This window comes from Oreochromis aureus, linkage group 15, assembly GCF_013358895.1.
Source record: "Oreochromis aureus strain Israel breed Guangdong linkage group 15, ZZ_aureus, whole genome shotgun sequence".
Taxonomy (NCBI): Eukaryota; Metazoa; Chordata; class Actinopteri; order Cichliformes; family Cichlidae; genus Oreochromis; species Oreochromis aureus.
The window spans coordinates 4684091-4706680 of NC_052956.1; the positions used below are offsets into that span (position 1 = coordinate 4684091).

At 43.4% G+C, this 22590-nt stretch overlaps 1 protein-coding gene across 1 annotated transcript; it reads right to left on the minus strand.

The window, feature by feature from the left end:
- Window positions 1-59: 59 nt before the first annotated feature.
- On the minus strand, window positions 60-21977 carry LOC116332200 (mitogen-activated protein kinase-binding protein 1-like). The gene is made up of 33 exons (XM_039599070.1): window positions 21725-21977; window positions 20358-20449; window positions 18193-18255; window positions 18048-18105; window positions 16608-16778; window positions 16196-16333; window positions 15778-15960; window positions 14660-14820; window positions 14273-14462; window positions 13735-13872; window positions 13452-13642; window positions 13284-13375; window positions 13047-13172; window positions 10758-10828; window positions 9540-9661; window positions 9370-9445; window positions 9149-9260; window positions 8993-9056; window positions 8732-8842; window positions 8406-8563; window positions 8139-8176; window positions 7711-7911; window positions 7491-7624; window positions 7213-7334; window positions 5865-6059; window positions 5508-5574; window positions 4841-4996; window positions 4459-4625; window positions 3536-4138; window positions 3345-3432; window positions 3060-3142; window positions 1978-2063; window positions 60-1171 (listed from the first exon to the last, which is right to left on the minus strand). Exons 1-33 carry the CDS (start codon window positions 21821-21823, stop codon window positions 938-940), a joined length of 4590 nt encoding a protein of 1529 aa, XP_039455004.1. The 5' UTR covers window positions 21824-21977; the 3' UTR covers window positions 60-937.
- Between the last annotated feature and the right edge of the window lie 613 nt (window positions 21978-22590).

A 22590-nucleotide genomic window follows, 5' to 3' on the forward strand; every position in this document is an offset into this window, starting at 1 on the left:
AATAAGAGAAAATCTCTTTCAGAGAAATAAAAAATCAGCACAAACGTATAAAAGGAACTAACAGGATGATTGACTGTGTGATACTTGTCGACAAGCAATTGTTTCACCAAAGTTACAGTGACTTTTACAAGGAAAACACCATCAGTGCAAAAATATGAATTACATGACTGACAGAGGTAGCCTGAAAAGCTCTGGCTAGCATCTTTCCTACAGCAAAAACTCAGTGAAACCATTTCTGTCCTCACCCCTCTAAGCCCAAACGTTAGCATTTTTACCTCAAAAGCAGCATATTGTTAAATTATAGATATTGTACCGGACCCTTAAGCTAACATCACATTTGGGTCAAGGCTTCAACTTCCACAAAACAGAACAGCTACACAGACGACGAGGCAGAATTTCGAGCCTGGATATTAATACTGGGGGGAAAAAATTGTTAGCTTCATCTTATGGACAATTTTTTTTAAAATTCAGTAAAAACTAAAAACATCTCAGTACGTTCATATCCACATATATTTACTTTGCTTAAAAAAATATTACTCTCATCCAATTAGTAACAATTTAATAGCATAAAAAAATAAAAAAATAAAAGTTGTGTGTATAATTAACAAAAACTGTGGCATATTTTTACACCCATGTAGTCTTCTAGTTTTGGACTACCTCTGCTCTTCACGTGACTTCATCATCTTTGTCCCTCCAGTGTTTCCCTTTGTAACATTCACTTAGAAAAGTTCAATTACATAGTTTAACAAATGCTCCACAGACAAAGGAGAACAACAGCAATGTGAAAGTAAGGCAATTAAAAAATATATATATATTCTAGACACCATTTTCCACATGGTCTGTGCAAAAAAACAATTGTGCATTTAAGAGTGCTATAGAGTCTTCGTCTCTCTTTCTCCTCCTGGTTTATGGGCCCTGCAAACATTAGTCTATCTCTTCAGGTCTTGGTGTCTAGTCTCTTTTCTACAGACTTCACCAGCAGCTCAGCGTACTGCTCCAGCAGAGCCAGGGCCTTCTCTCCGTCACCGTTTGCCCCTGGGGGCCCTTCACACTGGGGTGAGGAGGGATGAGGCAGTGAGTCCAGCTCATCCTTAACTGTAAGCAGCGCCTTTGACAGGATGCTCCTCATCTCATGTTGATCTTCACTGGTCTGTTGGCTATGCTGTAGTACCTGTTGTTAATGAACACATGCATATATAAAGTAAGTCAGCCATCCAAACTTCCAGAAATGAAAAAAAAAGCCAATGATGGAGTGAAAGTTGTAGTACCCTGAATGACCACTTGAGGCTTTCCCAAAAACGGAGTCAAGTCACCATTCTGTTTCATGTTAAAATACTCAACTTTACAGGAGAAATAAACATGTTTTCCACCCAACAGAAAATGACTGTAGTTCTTATAGAGCACTTTCCCTTTCATAACAAAGTGTGAATGTTTTTATAATTCACCCATTTAAAATCTGTTAAGCATTTAATATAGGCGTTACTACTTTGAATGGCAAAGTAGCTACACCCATCTTGTTCACCATTTAATGTACGAAAACATACACTTTATTGATACTAGCAGGGTTACGATACTAGATTGGGTAGCATGCTAACCTGGGTAGCATGCTAACCAGGCTAGCTAATATTAGCTGATAACAGTTCACCTTCTTGTTTAAATATGGTCACTTTTGACTATAGTTTAAAAAACAAACAAAGCAAAAACAAGGTGAAAGCCATATTGAGAATTTGAAAACGGGTGGCTTTAAAATTCCCAGACACATATGTCTTTTATATACAGTTTATGCAGTCAACAGGCAGCCAGAGGCACACACAGATGGACAGTGCCTTTATCTCTTCGTTCGCTTCATCAGATTATAGATGTTTGCTTTTCCCCTTTGTCTTATTCTCTCTCTGTTTCCTGTTTTCTATCAAGTTCTCCATCCACCCACCCACCCACCATTTTCACACATTCATATACACAGACGCACACACTGACCGTAGTGTACAACGTGACAGTTTTCCGCAAACTGCTGTGAAGGTCAGTAACAACCTGCCTACAAGTTTCCAAGGTGGCTGAGCGATCTGCAGAGAGAGATAGAGAGAATGACTTTCAAGTACGGCACAGCGTGCAGAAAATCAGCACACGCACCCAGGAGCACAAATAGCACAAACACAAGCGCGCGCTGTTATCGAGCGAAGTAGGAGAGCGGTAAACGCTGTGCAAAAGGTTGAAGAGCATATAAGGAAGGAAGAAAGAGGGAAAAGTTGGTATCAGAAAAGAAACAAACAGGTGAGGAGGTTGCTGCAAAAAGCCGCAGAGCTGTAACAGTGTGAACTAAGAAAACTGATTTCACAGTTTATATCATCCAGCAAAACACAGTTTCAGGTACAAATGCAGAGCAGCTATCACTTAATGCCATTTAAGGTTTCTGTGTTTTTCAAATTGAAATGAAGCGAAAAGAAATTCCTGGCCTTTGAAAGGCGCTTATCATCCAGGGAACAGCCGGGAGGGAAGTATGACGAAGGGGATGGAGTTATTGTAAGATTCACTAGAGCACTTTAAAACTATTAGATACCTTTTATTTACTGAGCGAGTGAGCAATGTGAGGAAAACTCTGCACTGCCCATTAACTGAGGCTTTGTATTTGACGTCACAGCAGAGTCTAAGTAATATGCAAATTCACCTGCAAATTTCCACAGATAATGGAAAACAGTACCTGGTGTGCAAACATGAGGCCATAACGGAAAACGTTCATCCTTTTCAGGAAGTACAAGTGTGCAAATTTTATGAAAATCATCCATATTTTGATATTAGAGGGAAGCGAGAAAAGGGCTGAAGACAAAGAAACTAAAGGAATGAATGTAACAAAATGTAACAAATGTAAATGTAACAAATGTAACAAAAAAAGCAGATATTTAAAACTTGTTGTTCTGTCATGTGTGGTCCTTGTAAAGGTCTAACTGGAAGCAGGCAGATAATATGAGACAGATAAGACTGACAAGCAGTACTGAAAAACATCAGGGGATGTAGCAACAAATAAGAGGAGGGTTGGTTAAAGAAGTCGTGGGAGGCCAAACCTGGCTGTGGGCTTGATGTGTGGGCCTGTTCAGGCACCAGAGGGCACTCTTTAGCTACAGCCACCTGACCTGGCTCCTTGGCACTGAGAATAAAAGCCAGAAATGTAAGTCAGTTGCAGTGGCAGTACTAATTCTTGTATATAAGATACCCAGAACTGAACAGATACAATGAACAAATACTACTGCAGCCAACTCATAGTGTGTATGAAGCAAATAACTAGCAATCTGGTGTGCGACTGTTAAAAAACATCTAGCAAAGTCTTCACAAGTGATGTAAAACTGTACCTCTCAGAAACCGAGTCCCTTTTCTGCTTCACAGGCATGGAACATGACAAAGAGGAATCCAAACTTAGAGACAGGTGCCTGCCTAATGCTGAAAGTAACAAGATAAAATCACGCTCAAGCACACAGTTAGCCAATCAGCTCCTTAGCTCTGTGGAGACATTAAAAAGTACACGACTGCCCGGCTTTCTGACCTTGTTTGTTTAGGGGAGTAGCTCTATGGTGACATCCGGGGTCTGTTGTAGGAGTAGAAGCCCTGCTGATGCCTCCAGACCAACTTGAGCTTGGCTTCACCTCTAGGCACAGGCTGCGCCGAGGGCTGAGCGGCTGCTTAGGAAGTGGGATGCGAGAAGGAGGGACGTTCTGGCTGGCTGTAGGATGAGGTGGAGTCGAGGAGGGACTGTTTGATAGTGGAAGGGATGATTTTGACGGCGTGGAGGATGGGAAAATCAGGACAGGAAATGAGGCGAACACGGGAGGTTCAGTTTCCATCTCCACAGACGACCTCCTCCTCTTGGAGAACAAGGGGGAGCCTGGCGGGGTCACTATATGGACGGCATCTCCAAAAGAGGAGGACCGGCTTTTTGCCACGGAGCTAGCAGTGGGGTTCATGTAAGAGTGCTGGGGCTTGAGTTTAGGGCTCTCCCACGGAAGTGGGGACTGGGATGACTGTGGGGACCCAGAGGAGTGTGAAGAAAAGCACGAGGAAGGTCTGGGAGAGGGTTCATTGAGGAAAAGCTGCTGAGGTCTCTTGTGCAACTCCCTCTGGTCACTAGAGGGCATAGGGGAGGGAAGAGCTGCAGAAAAAGACAGAAGATTAATATGACTAATTCTAAGAAAGTAGAATTAAATTACGCGTGCTAAAGTGTTATGAACTGATTCAGAAGACTACAAAGCAGTTACTTTCAACTCATGTGGGAAAATACACTGATTAATATGGCAAATTTCAAAGAAACTGTGAAGTCGGCAATGCAAATTATGTTTAAATACACTCTTGAGGCAGATTAACTTTCTCACAGTTGCCAGCGGATGGAATTACTGTAGTTCGCTGAAAAGTCAGACACAAACAGGAACCACAGACAAATAAATGAATGAACTGAAACGAGATCAAACGTACAGCGCGTGGCCAAGTCCTGGGCAGAGCGCGATTTCTGGATGCACGCCGTCCTGTCCGGCAGCAGCGAAGCTTTGGGGGGAGGATTAGAAAACCTCCAGAGGTGGGACCCTGTGGTCGTCTTCTTCTGGGGTCTAAGCGCAGGAGGACTGCTTCTCTCCGGAGCCCTGCTGAGACGCAATACAGCAACTTTACCATCTGTTCACGGCACGCGTGAGTATTTTAGTCACATGACTGGCAGGAATAAAGCACAGCATTTATCCCTCCATGTTGTCATACTGATCTTTTAGAATCATTTAGTGACTTTTATGCTTTTCGCAGATCCGGTTTAGCCTCAAAAATTAAACCCCGATGACGCCTCTTAATGTGTGTGCTTTCTTCTTACTTTGGCCCTTGAGCTTTTCCAGGGGACACGGGACTCTTATTTTCTGCGTTCCCGCTTACGCCATCTTCCATCAAGGGCCGCACTTTTGACACCGGGGGCTTAATAGAGCGGCCGCCTTGTTCCTTCCCGTTCGCTTTGGCAAACAGACGCACGTCTCTGCGCAGAAAGGTAATACCGGGTAAGAGAAGCAGATAAGTGAGACATACATTTATTCCCCTAACGTACGTGCAGATTGATATTACTCTCAGGTTTGTAAAGTCAATATGAAGCCTCATCCAGCAGTCAGTTAGTGTAAACTTTAAACAGGAGGGGGTTGCACTGCTTAAACAAGATATACCATGATAATTAGTGAGCTTTAGATGTGCTGACAGGTGGATTTGGAGACTTCTGCAGAGAGCCGCTTCTTTAACAGTAGCTTAAACATGAGGGTGGAATCATTTAGCCCCCAAAATATGAAGCTGTTTACACTTATACATCTCCACCTCCAAGAATAAAAAAAGAAAACAATTTCCTGCTACACACAAAATCACCCGTAGAGGGTTAACAATGTTACTTTAAACTGACAGCTTGACTAGAGAGGGAAAGTACACAGCAGCGTGTGAGAGTCCGCATGGGTTTGTAATTATAGCTGTTGAATCCACATTGGTCTGAAGTGGTCAGGCAGTACCGGTTATTATGTCCTCTGGCCAGGAAGCGTGAAGACATACTGAGCCTCGGGACTCTGCTCTGCTCAGCTGTGGATGGACATCAAGAAAAAACAAAAAGGAAGAAAACTGAGACAGAGGCAGGAAGTAGAAGTGAGACTGAGAGGATAATCAATGTCGTCTGTGTCTGCACGTGAGGTCATTTAAAAACTTCTGGGAAATAAAACATGTCTGGAGGTGTTAGCCACAAACAGGCTATACATTAGTCATAACTAGACATCAAAGGGGTATCAATCTTCTGCCCCTGGCTCCCAACAACAAAGAGAATAAGTTTATTTCCCTAAAGCTCAAAGCACGCCTGTCTGTGTGTTCTGTGTTACCTGTAGTGCAGCCCTCCGACAGTGTCTCAAAGTTCTGCTTGAGGAAATCCGCTCGATCGCACCCGCCAGTGTCCGTTATTGTCCTGAGAGCCTCGTCCATGCTCGTCACCCCTTCCCTTCGCTCCTCGTCCTCCTCCTTTTCGTCTTTCTCCTCATCCGAGCTGTCCTGACTCAGATACTCTGCCTCTGCAGGATCTGAAAGCGAAAGTAAAATTAGACGCAGCAGAGACACAAGTGTGACAAAGAGAAACCAAAGTCTCCAGTGGCCTTGATACAGCCCTTACACACAGGGAGGAGGGGCAGCAGGTACTCTGTAATCCTTAAGAAATAACCAGCCTGGTAGTTTTATCTGACATTTCTCTTATCGAGCCTCGAAATAAAATAAAATAAAATAAATAAATAAAATCCATGTCTCTCTGCAAATCCCTCTCTGCAGGTAGGTATGAGCTTCACTGTATGTTGAAGAGATATTTTAAAGCTCTCCTGGACATTTTAACTCGTGATTTTAAATCCTGCGTTTGGCACACTTCAGAAAGAAAACCTGAGACTGAGCGCACGCAGGCAGAGAGTACTGCAACATGAAAAAAACTCACAACGTGAAGAAAGCTCACATTTTTTTAGCATTATAAATATACAAAGACCTCTCAGTTATGCTGCAGTATCTGGTCTGGCCTTATAGACTGAAAAGGACTGAAAGCCAATTATGAGGGCGGTCAGGAAGCCTGTTCTCTCACTCCCTTCACATTCCTGTGACTGCAGCAGCAGTTTGAGTGGCTTACGCTCATGTTATGCTTTTTCCTTCCCTTTTAGTTTTGATGTTGGTTTAGCTTAGATCAGATGTGGGGAATTAATCTCCCCAAGGGGGCGATATGAGAAACTGGGACTGTTGTGGAGGGCCGTAACAGGGATGTACACCAGGCTGGTCAGAGTGGCAGCAGTTTAGTGTTGCTGATGGTTTATGGTTAGACTTTTTCTAGTTTTTTTTCCCTTCTTGTTCCTAATTATTTATTAAAATTTGTGGGAACTGTGTGGCTTATTTCAGTTATGTAGAATCTCTTACAGCGTGGCGATAGACATACTGTGGGTTGTAACATACTTTTAAGGTGTTTAGACTTCTTGTGGTAGTTTTTGTGTTGAAAAACTGCAAAATCCCAATGAAAGTAAGTAAATAATGTATGTATGTTTTTACCAGGGCATAAGCATGAATGCATCTAAAGCAGACAGTCTCATGTCATGTGCTACTTGCTGAAAAAGTGCAACTTTGGAATTTACGTGATTGTTTGGAGTTCAGAGCTTTTGCACAAAAGGCTCCTTTTTAATGCTGCATGCATTCAGAGTAAGACCTTACCATTCAAAATATGATCTGGGCTGGACTCTCTGCTGTCATAATCCAAAGAGCAAGCGCTGTCTGGGCTGCGGCTGTCCTGGCTCTCGCTACGGATCCCTCGTCCTTGCATCCTGCAGTAATCACTGATGTAATGGAATCACCGACGTGGGAGCAACGAGGAATGGGGGGGGGTGCAGAAAGAGAGAAACAGCAAACTGAGAATAGAAAAGGACTTTTGTTGTCTTGCAGTGGCATTGCAATCAGTCAGGCAAAACAGTGCGTAGCAGGCAGAGGTTTACCTGTCCAGAGGACTTGTGTCGTCCTCCTTTTCCTCAGGATAGAGCACATCTGTCCCCTTGGTGTCCCTGGAAGTGTGCGAGGACAGCCAGTCGGTGTCCGGCCAGGGTCGATGTCTCCTGGGTCTCTCTCCCATCTGCAGAAAACGAGCAGTGCAATTATACACTCATGGATCCACACGAGCAGCTTCCTATATCTCCCTTATAGACAAACAGAACATACCACGGGCTCTTGGAGGCCGAGCGAGCTCTGCCTCTCTCTGTCATGTGGGGGGCAGCTGGGGTTTTTCTTCTGAGCAAAGGTTTCCAGTTGCCTCAGGTCCAGCATGGATTTAACCATCACTTCCAATGAGCCCATACGATGAGACCAACGCCTCCGGGGACGCTTTGAGGACTCAGGGGTGACTTGGCTGACGACTCCATGCTGGGAATATACATTATATACAGCACAGTACAATTATTCAGCCTTTCCATCACGTTTGTTGCTATAGAACAAACTGTATGGCATCATTAACACACAGGGATGTGTTTTTTTTTCCATTTTCATTTTCTTTAATGGAACAAAAAGCAAGTGTTAGGATGCTTGAAGTTGTGCTTTCTTAGAATAGTCCAAAAAGATTTATTTTATTTAAAGTGATAACAAACATCTACCTTTGTCAGCTCCCAGTCCTGTCCTTCATCTGAGCCTCCTGTTGCATGAAGAGGCACAATAATTACAAAGTTAATAGAGGAAGTCAGTTTAAAACAATTTCGGTTGTTTTCCAGATTCTGCTGCACTCTGCAAAGAAGCCAAATGTCAGGGCAGTGCACCAATGGAAGCTTGTCTACCTATTACTAAACCCTTTGACCTCCTTGATGTTAAAAAAACAAAAGCAGTTACCGGTATGTTTATTCATGTCATCAATTATCACACAGTACCTGTGTCCTCCTCTTCGTGGCTGCTGGCGGAAGAAGAATGGGTCGCGTTGTCTTCGGGGTCATTGGCGTCGTCGTTCGCCGCTCTGTCGTCCTCCTCGTGTTCACGGTCGCTGTCAGAGGACAGACCCCCCAGAGCGGGAGCGCTGTACACCTCACGCCTAGGGAAACACAGCGAAAGAGTCAACAAGATGAATATTCTATCTGTGTTGCCATGTCATTATACGCGAAGGGAATACATTGGCTTGAGGTGGGCTCTTTATCATCGGCGCTGGGTTCGTGGAAAGAATGTACTCAATTAACAGGTGGAGGTGTGCTGGTGTCGTCACCTGAGACTGGAGGTTTTGCTGGGTGGTGTGTTTGGGTTTTCTCTGAGCTGGTGCAGCCTCTCTCTCATGGTGATTGTCAGCTCCGGGGACAGCCTCCACACAAAGATGCAGCTGGGGGAGATAAAAGCATTAAATATTCAAGATTTCATTTCAGCTCGGAAGCATCTGCAAACACATTTCCACAGCCATTTCCTACAGCTGCAGAGGCAGAAGATTGCTTCGGCCTGGGTGCAAGGACATCACTGAGAGGCGGTTTCTCACCTATCTCCCGACACAGAAATCAAATGCCGGCAATCGCTGGTAAACTTAATCCCAGTGACGATTTCTGCCAAACAAAAACAAGAAACAAAAGGCTTGTTAGCTCTCATTATGTTCCCTGTCATTGTGGTTAGATTTATTCTGCGATAGCTGCGTTACCAGAATGTCCAAACATAGTGGCCACACACTCCCCGGTGTAGAAGTCAAAGATGCTGATGTTTTTATCGGAGCAGCTGGTGGCCACGTATTGACCAGAGGGATCGATCTGAACCTGCCACACCAAACACAAAAGAGCCTTTTAGTATCTCTCTCTATATGTGTATAAATATATATACAGACAGAGAGAAAAAAGGTGTTTCGACTGTGGAGAAAAATGTTACCCTGAGCAGACTTCCATCTTCACTCAAAGATCCTTTGTAGAGTTTTTTCTGTTTGCCGCTGCTGATGTTGAAAATCCTGCAGAGAGAAGGAAGAGATAAGCCCCGGCGCCTTTAAAGAACGCTTTCCTAGCGAAGCTCATGTAACTTTGAAGCCGCGTGCCCTCGCTCACCTGATGCAGCGGTCCTGACAGCCAACTGCGGCGTACTTGCAGGTGGCGTCTACGTCCATGTCGTAAAGCGTGGTCTTCCTCACCATGTGGTGGGATCGCCTGAACTCTGTTCCTCTGTCGGTCTACGAAACAGAACAAGACAGTGTCAGGCCTGCGCTGGAGGAGGGTAGAGAAAATATCAGGGGTACTTTAGCAGAATGCATGATGTGACTTTTATTCTGAGCGTGCTGATCTCTATATAACCTGCAAAGATAAATATGTGCATCTTTACAATCATTGAGCCAAGTCTCCAAAAGCTGCAGAGATCAGCTTGACTCAGGATCAATATCTGCATATTAAAAGGTGGGTATACAGCTAGTTGTTGCATACAATAATGGAGTGGGAAAAAATAGACTGAATATGTTTGGCAGTTAGAATAGGCCAAAGTTTAGACCACAGAGAATCAGCTTTTGTGCATCACTACCATCATCATCATCATATAGACATAGTCAGAAAAGGGTACTCTTTGCAGCTCATCCTTGAAAACGGCACAGAAGAAGCTCATTTCTGCTCTGCCGGAGCACAAACCTGTCACAACAACTTTCTAAAATGAGCACTCCATAAATGTCTGTACGCCGAAGAGAAGGTTCACTTTAGACTAACAAGCCCTTGTTTACTGCGCGCCGCAAAAAAAACAAAACAACTTAATGCTCTGAGTCACTGCAGTGGCCTAAATCCCGTCTCAAGTTTATGAAAAATGCTGTAAGTGGCCTGCTAACCCAGAAGCAATTCCAGAGCAAAAGAATGTCGCCTCCTTTTTTTTCTTTTTCTTTCTCTCTTTTTTTGTATTTCATAGTTATACAACTTGTAGCACAAATGCTCCTTTTGTGGTCTGTGCTCTAGAATTGCTAAACAGATTGTGTTACTATTGTCCAATAAGTGTGACCTAAATGAGAGGAATTAATGAAAAAAAAAAAGTCAAATGCAATAAAGCTCTTTGTGGCCAGAATTAGTTATTCAGAAGAATATCGCAGGCAGATCTTTGACGAAGTCAGAATAGCTGGTTCACTGTTTCCAGTCTACAATGAGGTGGCTGTTTCCTGCCTTGTTAGCATTTAGCAGCCTGCATATATATTAGCTTTAACATTGGTGTTTGGCAGGATGTTCTGAGTTAGTATTTTTTGTGTCACTCATGCTTTGGTGTGTGTTTGTTGGGTACTATCCAACATCTGATGTTACCTTGTGTGCTGTGCGGAAATAGATGCTCTTGTCTGCCCCACAGCTGATCATTCTCACCTTGTTGTCATTGGCTAAAGAACAAAAAACAAAAGCATTTAGTCATCGTGTCTTCATGCACGCTCAATCATCCAGGCAAGGAAATCCCAGAAAGTTGATTCTGTTCATCTGGACGGAACATTTTCAGCGGGAGAAATTATTTGTGCGTGAAAAGTGTGAGAGGATTACCCTGCCCTCAACACCGACCAAGTGTGTCAGTATTGAGGACAGAAACATGGTGGCGTCGTGGGTGCCCCAGTTTCACCCACTGTGGCTGATTTGTATGAAAGAAGTGGAAAAGAGGACTCTATCATCCTACCCTGGGACACCACCGAGTCATTGGTTCACATATGTGGATGACACCTGGGTAAAAACCAAATCTCAGGATGTCCCACAATTCACATTAACTCAGTGACCAAACACATCAAGTTCACCAGGGAGGGTGTGAAAAATGACAGGTTAGCTTTCCTAGACTGTGAAATTCCTGTCAGTAATGGACAACATTTGGAAGTCAATGGAAACAACCTCTCAGCCTCATCTACAGGCCAGTGGCCGCTCTGTCAGTGGACAGGGAGGAACAGTAGTTGGAGCGGGGAGTCAAGGAGGCTATTTACGTGAAAAAGGAACGACCATCTCCGAACTGAGGGGGCCTAAGGGTGCATCGTTCACTATTTTACAGTGCTGTAATTACAGCTATTCCCCAACTCTCTGTGAATGGCACTCATGGAGATTGATCAATGGTCGTGACAATTTGCATGTTAATGATCATGAAACTGACCTCACAGCCTATTGTTAGTCAGTGGTGCTGGTTTCAGTCATTATGCAAATGTAGTGTTTATGAGGTTGGAGAAACCTGCAGACAGCTGAGACTGAGAAGCCACATGAGCGATGAAACATTTCTGCCACTGAAAATGCGACGTCCAGATGAACGTTCCAGGATTTAGTCATCTGTTCATTCAAAAAAAATTAAGACCTGACAACAGAGACACCCTAATATTATACAGCAGCTTATTATACAATTACACTTTGGCCTTTTTAGTATGAAACTTACTTTTATGTTACCAAGATAAGGTATTGCATGTTATTTAAGAAGTTAGCTGGTTAGCTGAGCAATCTTGTCTGTTGCAAAACGCTAGTATGGTGCCTGATGTTCACTGGATACAAAGCTAAAGCTGACATCCCTGCACTTCCACATAAATAGTGCAGAACTAGAGATGGAAATTTAAGCTATATGGACAAAATCACCTAAACGTTACACCTACAGGAGCTGCTGCAACTTGGAGACCCACGTCCTAAAGCTCGGAGCACACAGTTCTTGTGCTGATGTTAATGCCAGAAGAGGTTTGGAGCTCTGCAGTTACTGAGTTAGCTTTGTGTTCTGGCATCTTCTATGCAATATGTGCTGCTACACTGGGCAACCCCGCTCTGTATCTTTATGTGGTGTTTAGGGGTGAGCTGCTGTGGCTCCTAAACCACTTTGCAGTAATACCACTAATACACACATTTTTTTTGACTTGCTGCAGTGGTGGTATCCCATTAAAGTACCAGTGACTCTTTCAAATGACCCACTCTTTCATAAATGTTTTTGAAAGCAGGCAATGGGGATAAAAAAATTTTGAGTTTCAAAGATTAAGAGGTGTGGCTCAGTACTTTATGTCCATACGGTGTATAACTCATCATTTCTTTCTCTACATGGAAAATAGCTGTAGGCCAAATACTTATCCTTTTTCTGGCCACTGACTCATCATTTGCAGACATGACCACCATGCAGAAATACGCCAGAGGAACTCAAACCCAGCTAGACTCATCCCTAAGGCAGCATTTCTACAGTTCAGCTTCTTCCAGCATGAAGTAATTGGTAGCTTAAAAGCTAAGCTTTCAAAGTAGTTTGCCCCAAACTGCCTATTTTATATTAACCCACTATTATTAGTAAAAAAAAATTGTACAGTTCATGAAAAAGTCCAGAGACAGTAGATTAGCGCCGCTTCAAAAATCTAAGTTTGAAACCAGCGACAGTAAGTGGTGCAAACATTTCATGTCAGCTGAAGCAGAGAAAGCAAAGTGCAACGGAAAGGCTTTGCTCAGGCAAACAAAACTCCACCTGAACACACATGTAGCCGTCATTTATTATTGAAACAAGTTGTACCACATGTGAAATAAAAGAGGGACTTTGTGTGGGACTGAGCGGAGATGAAAGCGTTGGATTAAGGAAAGATTAGCCGTCAGATGTTGACAGCTTCTCAAGTGGCTCACCAGCAAAGCGGACGGCTGTTATGGATGAAGAGTGTTCGTCGAGTGTTTGCACCAGACTGTAGTCGTCTTCTGCATCCAAGACGTGGATCAGACGATCCCTGCTGGCTGTGGCCAGCAGCTTCAGACCTGAGAGAAATCAGACCACATAATCACCTATTGTATTCACAGCCAGTGTGTAAATATTCTCCAAGCGTGCCATCATTACAGTAATTAATACAGTCTCACACACACACTGACCTGTTTCTGGTTTACTGTATTCGAGGCTGAGGATCTCGGCATCATGGGCTTCCACCTTCAGAATCTCCTCCATGCTGCTGAGGTCATGAACCCTGCAGAATATCACAGTATTAGGACAGAGGTCACGTCAGTCTGTCATCAGCCTCAGCCTCAGCCTTCTCGTCCTACCTCAGCATGCCGTTGCGATCTCCAGATGCCAGGTGTTTGCCGTCTGGGCTGACACAGATGGTCCTGATGCCTGTCCTGATTTCCGCTGTCTGTCCATCCCCCGACTTGACCTCTGAATTCGCACTTGCTACGCACTCTGGATCCAGCAAGGTGCTGGCGTTCCCGTCGATGTAGATTATATTCAAAAGATCCTGCATAGAAACGAGGGATAGAGAAAGTAATTCTTCACAGCTGTACTTGAAACACAGCTCAAGAGAATACGGATCCTGGGAGTCAAACTCACTTGGCTCAGGATGTTTGGAGAATGGGTTTGTGTCCAGTCGTCCATGCGCCACACTCTCACGGTGTTATCAGCTGAACAAGTGAGGAATGCGCCTGATGACAAACCAGAAGCCACTTCTTCTGGAACATCTGGAAACACCTGGGGAGTAGTGACAAAAGGAGGAAGCTTGGTTAATAATAAACTAGAAGAGGGTAATAAAAGCATGATTTTAAAAAACAATTAATGCTGTAAGTTAGATATCTAGAAATGCAGTTTCACTATGCTGTGAATTGTCTTATATCGATTGTTATCACCAATTTAAAGCTGCCAAATTCTGATGCACGATGTTCAGTACAACGGCACAACAGCTCAAAGTTTCCCAGTTTTGTTTGTGTAATGATCCCCAATGTGCCGCAAATTACTAACCTAATCAATAAGTAGAATCCAATCTGTTGTACTGCTGTAATCCTATTGAGCCAGGAGGCTTGAGAAAACACACTGAACATCTCACAGCTTTTAAAGAGGTGATATAAATTCACTTCCTCCTGCATGCATTTACCTCCAGGTCCCAGACACAGGCGGGATGAAAGAGGGCAGAGTGCACCTTCCCCACCCGCTGCACATCTCTCACGTCCCACACATACAGGCTGTGGTCATTATATACACAGCTGAGCCGGCAGCTGACGGGGTCATAGGTAACGGCAACGGTGTCTGGGTAACGGGCATCCACTGTGGCGTTGAACAGATGACTGTGGGAATGAAAGGTTGGGACAACAGGAAGAGAGGTTTTCTTTTTAAAAATCCGACATTCTCGAGAATAAGAAACATTTAGACGAGACTCGGGCTTGCACTGCTTGAGACAGGAAGCTCTATTAATAGAGCTCACTTGATCCTGCAGTGGATCAGTGCTAAAGAAAGGCCGAGTTACTCCTGAGCTCTTCCTCACCTGGCCTCAGTCATGGAGGAGACGTCAGAGCCGAGGGGGTGCGGCCGCGGCAGCGTGCACACAAAGTGCAAGTCAGCCAGTCTGAAGGCTCGCACCGTTCCATCGGCACAGCCACAGAAGATCATATCTTCAGAGAGACAGAGCGACTGAGCCAGCCCGGTCTGCACGGAAGGACACACGCCAGAAAATCAGCTCACAAGTCATAGCTTCATAATCTTTCTGAGAAAATGGTAAACGTTCACATTCATTCAAGTCTGAAAAATTAAGCTAATTATGCTCCTGCAGATAATATTACATCATTGCTTTGGCTGAGTCCTCTGCAAAGGTTACAGAGGAGTAGAAAAGCGTCCCCGTTGGAGCTTTTCCAAACACATCCTGTACCTGTCCTTCTAAATCTTCTTAGATCCTCTTCACCCGTGTAAATAAACACGTATGGATACTGACCTAAGGCATTTGTGCCTGTATTGTACTCAAATAATAACTAAATGAACATGCATGTTAGTGCTGACTGAGGCCAATACCACGTAAAGAAAAGTGACACCTAGCGAATAAAGAACAAATATGTTACATTCAGCTACCATTTAATAAGAATGAACAGTAGTGGCAGTTAAGAGTAGAGCATCGTATCACAATATTTGGCTTGGTGATACTGTAAAGATACAGGGAGAGCATGTTGGCATCAGTCTGAACGAGTCTTTGTTAATAAACACAACATGAGGGAAGTCGACTCAACAGATTTGAATTCGGTGATTTATCGCAGCTAATCAGAAGCTGACTGCGTGTAATTGTCAACTTGACCCCATTCAATTCATCTTGTGGCAGGTTTTAGTCACAGTGTTGGTACTTGCTTGTTGTTGCTCCTTGACAATATCATTTTGCAGCAAAAAATTACATAAATCCAAATAATTTAAGTATGATTACTTTATCTTATTAGATAAAACAGATACTGACAAAATTTAAATTTGAGATTTATGAATATCTTATTCATTTTGTTTTGTTTTCTTATATGTCACAAAATGTTAAAAATCGCATTGATCATATAGTGGGGTGTCTGGTGAGTCCCACCTCTACCTTTCACCCCATCTCTCCTGCAGACATCCCACTCCCCTCTCACTCACCCGAAGGTCCACCCACTTGTCCAGCATCCTCTTGCTGTTAAACTCACACAGCAGCCCAGAGGAAGTAATGCAGAAAGTGGAGTCTGATTTAGAGCCACGTCCACAAGCTACATCACAGAAGAAATTGTTCCTCAGCTCTCCCAGCAGCCCGGAGCGGCCCAGCAGAGGCACAGGAGCGCTGGCCTACATAGCACAGAGGGGTGATGGTTAGCTGATAAAGCTCCAACTGAAGCAGTTAAAGTGCTTCCCTGAAATGTTTCATGTGTGCTGCTGAAAATTAAGGATCCCTGGGTCTCACAAATGTATTTGCATAATCTAAGAGCGCACTAAAGTTATTCAATTATGCAAAAATAAAGCAGAAGTAAAAGGTAGGGAAATAACTCCAGGTAGTAATAAAAGATAAGAAAGCCTCTCATACCTTGTTGGCCTTGCAGTGGTCCAGATACCAGAACTTGACATGCCTGTTCCCCACTGTGACAAAGTAGGAGCTGTCCTCGGAGAAAGACACACCTTTCACCTTACTGGACACCTTGTTAGCGGCCACTATTACATCTTTCTGCAAAGAACAACACATTCGAAAGAGATCACACAACTAAAACACAATGAGACTCACTGCTAACAGTATAACATTACATTCACTACATGGTTTTAGACATTTTCACTACTTTAAAGTTATTTTTTCATTTAGACTTTGAAAAAATTGAGCTCAAAAATTGCCAGTCATCAGACACTAAACCATCATTGTCCTGATTAAAGCAGTCAGGAGAACGGAAGAAGGTGTAAAAGCACAAGTAGGATTTGAGCTTTAGAAACTTTCAAGTGAGACAAACCTTCCACGCCCAGACGTTGACCATCATGTCATGTTGATTTCCTACACTGACTATGTATTTGCCATTGGGGGAGAAAGCCACACAGGAGACGCCGTACTTGTGCTTCTGGAGCTCGGCCACTTGCTTCCGCTCTGCTACGTCCCATACTCTCACCGCTGGCAGGTGACCACTCTGATGAAAAAAAATGGTAAGGGGGGAGGAGTCAACGTTTAAAAACAACGTTAAGTTGTTAGTAAGATGGCGAACACTCCTCCGTTCATACACTAAAGCGTCTTAATGTTTTCGTCGACTGAAACAGGCTCCGCTCAGGAGTCACCTGTCATTCCTCTCTCTATAAGATCATCCTCTCTGTCCTCTGATTGTCTACTTGTCCCTTGACCTGCTCACATTATGCCCTCCTGGGGATCGAAAGTTCAGCAGACTATTTGTGTAGTCTCCTTTTATAATATGGTAAAAGGACCTTTCAAAGGTCAGAGTTATTAGGTCCAAAAGAAATAGTGTGACATTCAGCTGAAGACAGAGCTGCATACAAAAGACACACAAGAAGAGGAGGACAAAACAGCCTGCACATCCGCTGTCAGCCTGCCCCTGTATGGAAATGAGCTACTGTTTGATGAATGAGTGTGTGTGTCTGTGTGAGGGACATTTCTTATCAGATCACTCACTCGGGCATATCTTTTACTCCTCCTTTTAAAGGGCCTGTGGGAAAACATCTAATACAGCTGTGATGCGCTCAGCTTTGATCACCGAGCGCAGCGGGTTAAAAAGAGGGCTTTAATACGTCTGGTAGCTGACCATAATGCTAACACTCAGCCTGGAGTGGAGTGGCGAGTAAATTTGCAGCTCTAATATTTCTCCACTACATCTACTACGATCTCTAACCAGTTTTAATTACTAACGGTATTCTAACGGTGGGAATTTGGCACGTGGTTCCCTTTGAATTCCAGGAGAATCCAGGAGAACAGCCTATCCTCAAGTCTATTTGGTCTTTTGAACTTTGGTCTTTGTCGTCATGGCAACTACTGCCTGCCCATCCACTTATGCAGAGAAGTCTTTAATCGGCTTTGATTGGCCGGGGAGGATTAAGATAGCGTGTTGTGTCGAGGCCCGCGTTGTAACTACAACAAAACCGATTCAAGACGCTTGACTGAAAAGACACATTACGCTGTGACACGACAGAACAAGGCCCTTTAAAGAGGAGAGGCTGCAAACACAGAGGTCTGCAGCAAGCCTCCATCCTGCTGGGGTCTCCGCAGCACAGTGCACTAACTCCTTCTTATACTCCTTCTGCAGTAAATCTGAATCACTACAAACACCAGTCCTACTGTGATGTTCACACAGCAAAAACCAAAGAAAGCTAAATAGAAGACGAGAGGACAGACGCAAGTTTGAGTTTACCTGCAGAGACAAAGTGAGAAAAGTGAGGGTGACGAAACTCACCTCTCCTGTCACCAAGTGTTTGCCGTCAGGGGAAAAAGACAGAGCTGTGATGGTTTTCCTGTGAGAGGGACAGAGGATAACATCACAGCATGATTAGTTCAGTGCTGCTCTGCTTCAGTGAAGACTGTACTCGTGGATGACTCACCTTGAAGTGTTGATAATGTGGTGCTGCCTGTTCTTCTTGGGGTTCAGTAAGACTACCACACACCTACACAAGGAAACCAAGAAATGCAGTAATGAATATGATTATCTCATATGGAACAGGTCGAGAAACGATGCACATACTTCAGGTAAATGGCCATTTTATGTTAATAAATTGATGACAGAGCTTATAGGTGCAATTTTTAAAAATTCAAACTGTGCAACTCCAAAGAAAGCCTGATGCCAATCGCTGAATTTTATCTGTAAGTTTTTCCTTGGTGGTAACAGCGAGAGGTAGAAACACACTTTAAACATTGGCGCTGTTAATCTTCTAGGAAAGCATTAAATAATTGACACATTTAGTGATTGTGAAAAAACAACTAATCATGTGCAGAAATGAATTTATGAAACTTACAAATGACCAAAAGATCAGTTGGAAAACTTCCAACTACTTTTTGTTTCTAACTCCTCTTTATTTTTATTTAATTTTACCCCACAACACAATAATAACCCAAATAAATCATCAATAATTTCTGGTTTAAATCAGCTGTGTGTGTTGTGGTCAAAACTATGCATTCATGATTTATCATTTTCCTTTTGTGTGAAAAATACAGTTGAAGCCAGAAGCTTGCGCACATTCATCGCGGGCATGGATGAATGATGATTTTGGCTTTTAATGATTTCTTTGACCTGTAAATACAAGTTGTTTCGATGTGTCACCACTTTGCCGAGTGAAGTGAGTTTTACATTACTCCAAAATCGACACCTTCAAGCTCGGCCGAAGTTTGCAGCTGCCCACATGCATGACCAGAAAGTCTTGGAGTAACATTTTACAGTCAGATGAGACAAAAATTGAGCCATTTGGCCACAATGACAAGGGGTATGCCTTTCAGGAGTAAAGGTCAAACTTAAGCACACTGCACCTCCTGTGAAGCACGGTGGTGGTAGCATCGCGCTCTGGGGTCATTTTGTAGTTGTACATATTGGATATATTAATGAAGAAGGAGAGCTACCTCCACAATTTTCAACTTCACCGTAGATAAAAAGCTAGATGATTGAAACTTGGAGACTACAGGGTGTTCCCACAAAAAGGAAATGAATAGGAACACAAGTGCGCGCACACACACACACACAGACTGTCACATTTTAAACCTTGGGTTGGGAATATGCACAGAATTTTCCATCCTCAGACTAGTTTTTGAAATACAGAATAATTTCTTTAGAGGAAACATTCAGAAAGAAGATCACGCTGCGTTACATAAAAAATGAAAGCACAATTAGACATAACGTGAGTCATTTTTAGTCTTTACTATATATGGGACATTTCGCCAACAACTGTTTTATACCTTTCCATATTGAAATAACGCAGGCATAATATTGTTACATATTAATTAAAAATCCTTTTTGCATCCTAGCTCGTGAGCAGAACTTAGATCAGCATTCGACCTGCTAGTGAACTGCACCGTGCCAGGAAACTGCATTCCTGGTACAGAGCAGCTTGCACAGATTTAAACTGAGACAGCAGGTGGGTTGCCAGATTGTGCACCATTTAGGAAGTACAACGATGAGCAGAACCATTTGTGCAAAGACATGCCCATGCATACCTCACACACACACACACACACACACTTACACTTCTTTACATGTTGTTACAACACTGCTCTAATTCTCCTCGTTTTTCCCCTTTGACCTCTGGCCTTCTTAATATTAATACAGCTTTGTTGGAAGGTTTGAGAACAAAATCAGCTCAAGTGCACAGATTTTGTTGCAACCTGGCAGGACCCACTCTGCTTGTTTTTAAACACTGCTTTCACCCGCTCCGAGGCCAACCCCCCCAGTATCAGCACTGCAGATCTAAACCATCCAGCATAACCATCCTCATTTTATATTCTATGCTGAGTAAAGCTATAGCAGCAAGAATTAATAATACTGCACAACAAGCTATCACTGTGCCAGAGACAGCCTCCCCAAGGATTGGATAAAGAAAAAAACCACAGAGCTCCAGTCCTCTGAGATGATGCAGAGATAACACACACACACGCAGAAATTTGCACACTAAACATCCGCATGAGGTAGATATGATAAGGCAGCTGGGAGCGAGCGGAGCGCTGATAAGTCAAAGGTCAGATTAGGAAGATAACAGCGCATAAACAGTCTCTCTCATCTCACCCTGCAGGATAGGCCACAAGTCCGGATCGAGGGTCGCAGGCCAGAGCGCTGTTTCCTGAAGAGGTGATGCCCAGCACTTTCTCTAGAGTCACCTGTAGAGAGACAGCACAGGGCGGCTTTGGTTTTCAGGAATTCATCATAATTACAAAACAAAAATAAAATAGTGGAGGCTGACAGAAGAATTGAGAGAGAGAGTTTAGTAAAGACACAAGTAAATGTGCTGTTTGGGTACAACATTCTGGCATAGTCTTATGTATTAAAAAGCAGCCTTTCCTGGCAGTTTCAAGATTCAGGCTGTCAAATCTGAAAAGTATTGATCATCATTATTGTCTTTATTGCACACCTGCACAAACTCTGTGATAAACGAGGCGACTCTGAGCTGCTGATGTGCAGCACCAAGCATGTCTTTGATTGATATGTGTCCAACAACAGGCTCGAGACAGGAAGCTGTCTTTGTTTTATCTTTTGGGTGTTTGAGGTGTAAAGAAAAAAGAAAAAAGGAAAAGATCTCAAAGACAAAGTGAGGATGTGACAGCTGGCTTGGCACGTCTGCCTGTCTGTCTTTGTCTGTCTTGGGAATTAGAAACCAACTGCTGGCGTCATTGATTAGTCTGAGTGAACATATGAATAGCCGAGCCTCAGTGTCCTACTAACAAAACTGCAATAATAACATCAGCAAACAATAAAAAGAATCATAATAAATGCTTTCTAAGAACTCTAAATAGACTCTAAGTTTGCTTTTTGTTTTTTTTTAACTGACCAGTCTTAATAGATCATTTATAAGCAATTAATAAGCCAACCTTTTGGGTTGCCAGGTTATCAAAATGTCATTTTTGCCACTGTTTAAACATCACATTTGGCAGTAAATCAGCTATTAAATCGTGAATGCTTGCTTAACACAGGTGTCCCCAGTCCAGACACTGCAATAACTTTATTTTAATAAACAGCACCAGCTGTTCTCATAATGATTTATCACTACACTACAATAACTGTTTTAATAACTCTAATGAATGCCTATCTCACAGTTTTCCACCCTGTAACGTGACTTGTTACGACCTGTGCATCAATAAATTGCACAAAAATACAGGATGCAGTAAAAACAATAAAAATGACAGCTCATAAATGGAGGCTGATGTTTAGTTTCTTTTTGGTGAATACAATAAACATGAATTTTCTGGCAGTTGTTTCATGGTTCAGGCTTTACAGGGTTAAGCATGTGAAACGTTTGTACCTTAGATTTCCAATAATTACAGTAAAGTATCTCAGATCAGATTTCTAGCTCCAGGTAAGCCTGCAGCACTAACAGGTCTGCAGCGGGACGCTTCTTCTGTCCGGCTGTTCTACTCACACATCAGGAGTTTTCGTACCTTGTTGGTGAGATTTTCTTTGCAGTTCTTCTTTCCGGTGGATGGAGAATGCAGCAACTTCCTAATGCGACTTTTAATGGTGAATCCATCGCCCGGCATTTTTCTTAGCTTGGCAGCCCGGAGGCACGGCTCTGAGGGCTGCTGACCATCCACTGTGGCAATCCACGGACTGACGGAGTGTGGCGCGCACACAGGCTGGAGAAGAAGCGAAGGGGAGCGCGTAATGATCCTGCTACCAGGACTAAAACCTTCCGGCTGCAGAGCTTTACAAAGTGTGACAGAGCTCCTGTTGCAGCCCTGATTTAATGACATGTGAGAGACTAATCTCTTGAGTGAGTTCTGTTCTCTTCTTCTGACAGAGCTCCTGCAGCAGCCGGTGGGACATGTGGAGGCTAATCTCTCGAGTGAGTTCGCTGTTCTCTTCTTCTGTCGTTGCAGGTTCTCGTCTGAGCGCTGCGTTTGCAATGGCAGGAGGAGACGGAGTCGCCGCTCAGCTGTTCGCTTGTTCCCGTGTGCCAGTGTGACATCACTGGTTTAATCCGAACCTGAACTGGTCCCATTCAGTGATTACATCAGCTTTTGTTGCTTTTGCGCCTGATTTAATGGTATTAGAGAGACCGGTGCAGGGGACGTTTTGGGGAGCCACCAAAGAATTTATTAGGCTGCTGATTAGCAGACAGAGGTTCACTTATCTGGAGGTTCACTTGTAGTAAATGGGACTGTTTGCTTAAGTTAAAGCAATTTAGGTTTTGATTGTGTCTTTTTTTGAACACGTTGACTCACGTTGTCTTGCACGATGGCGATAATTAGTGCGTGTTAAGGAACTCATCCATTTGAATGAGAATTCAATTCTGAAATGTCTTCTT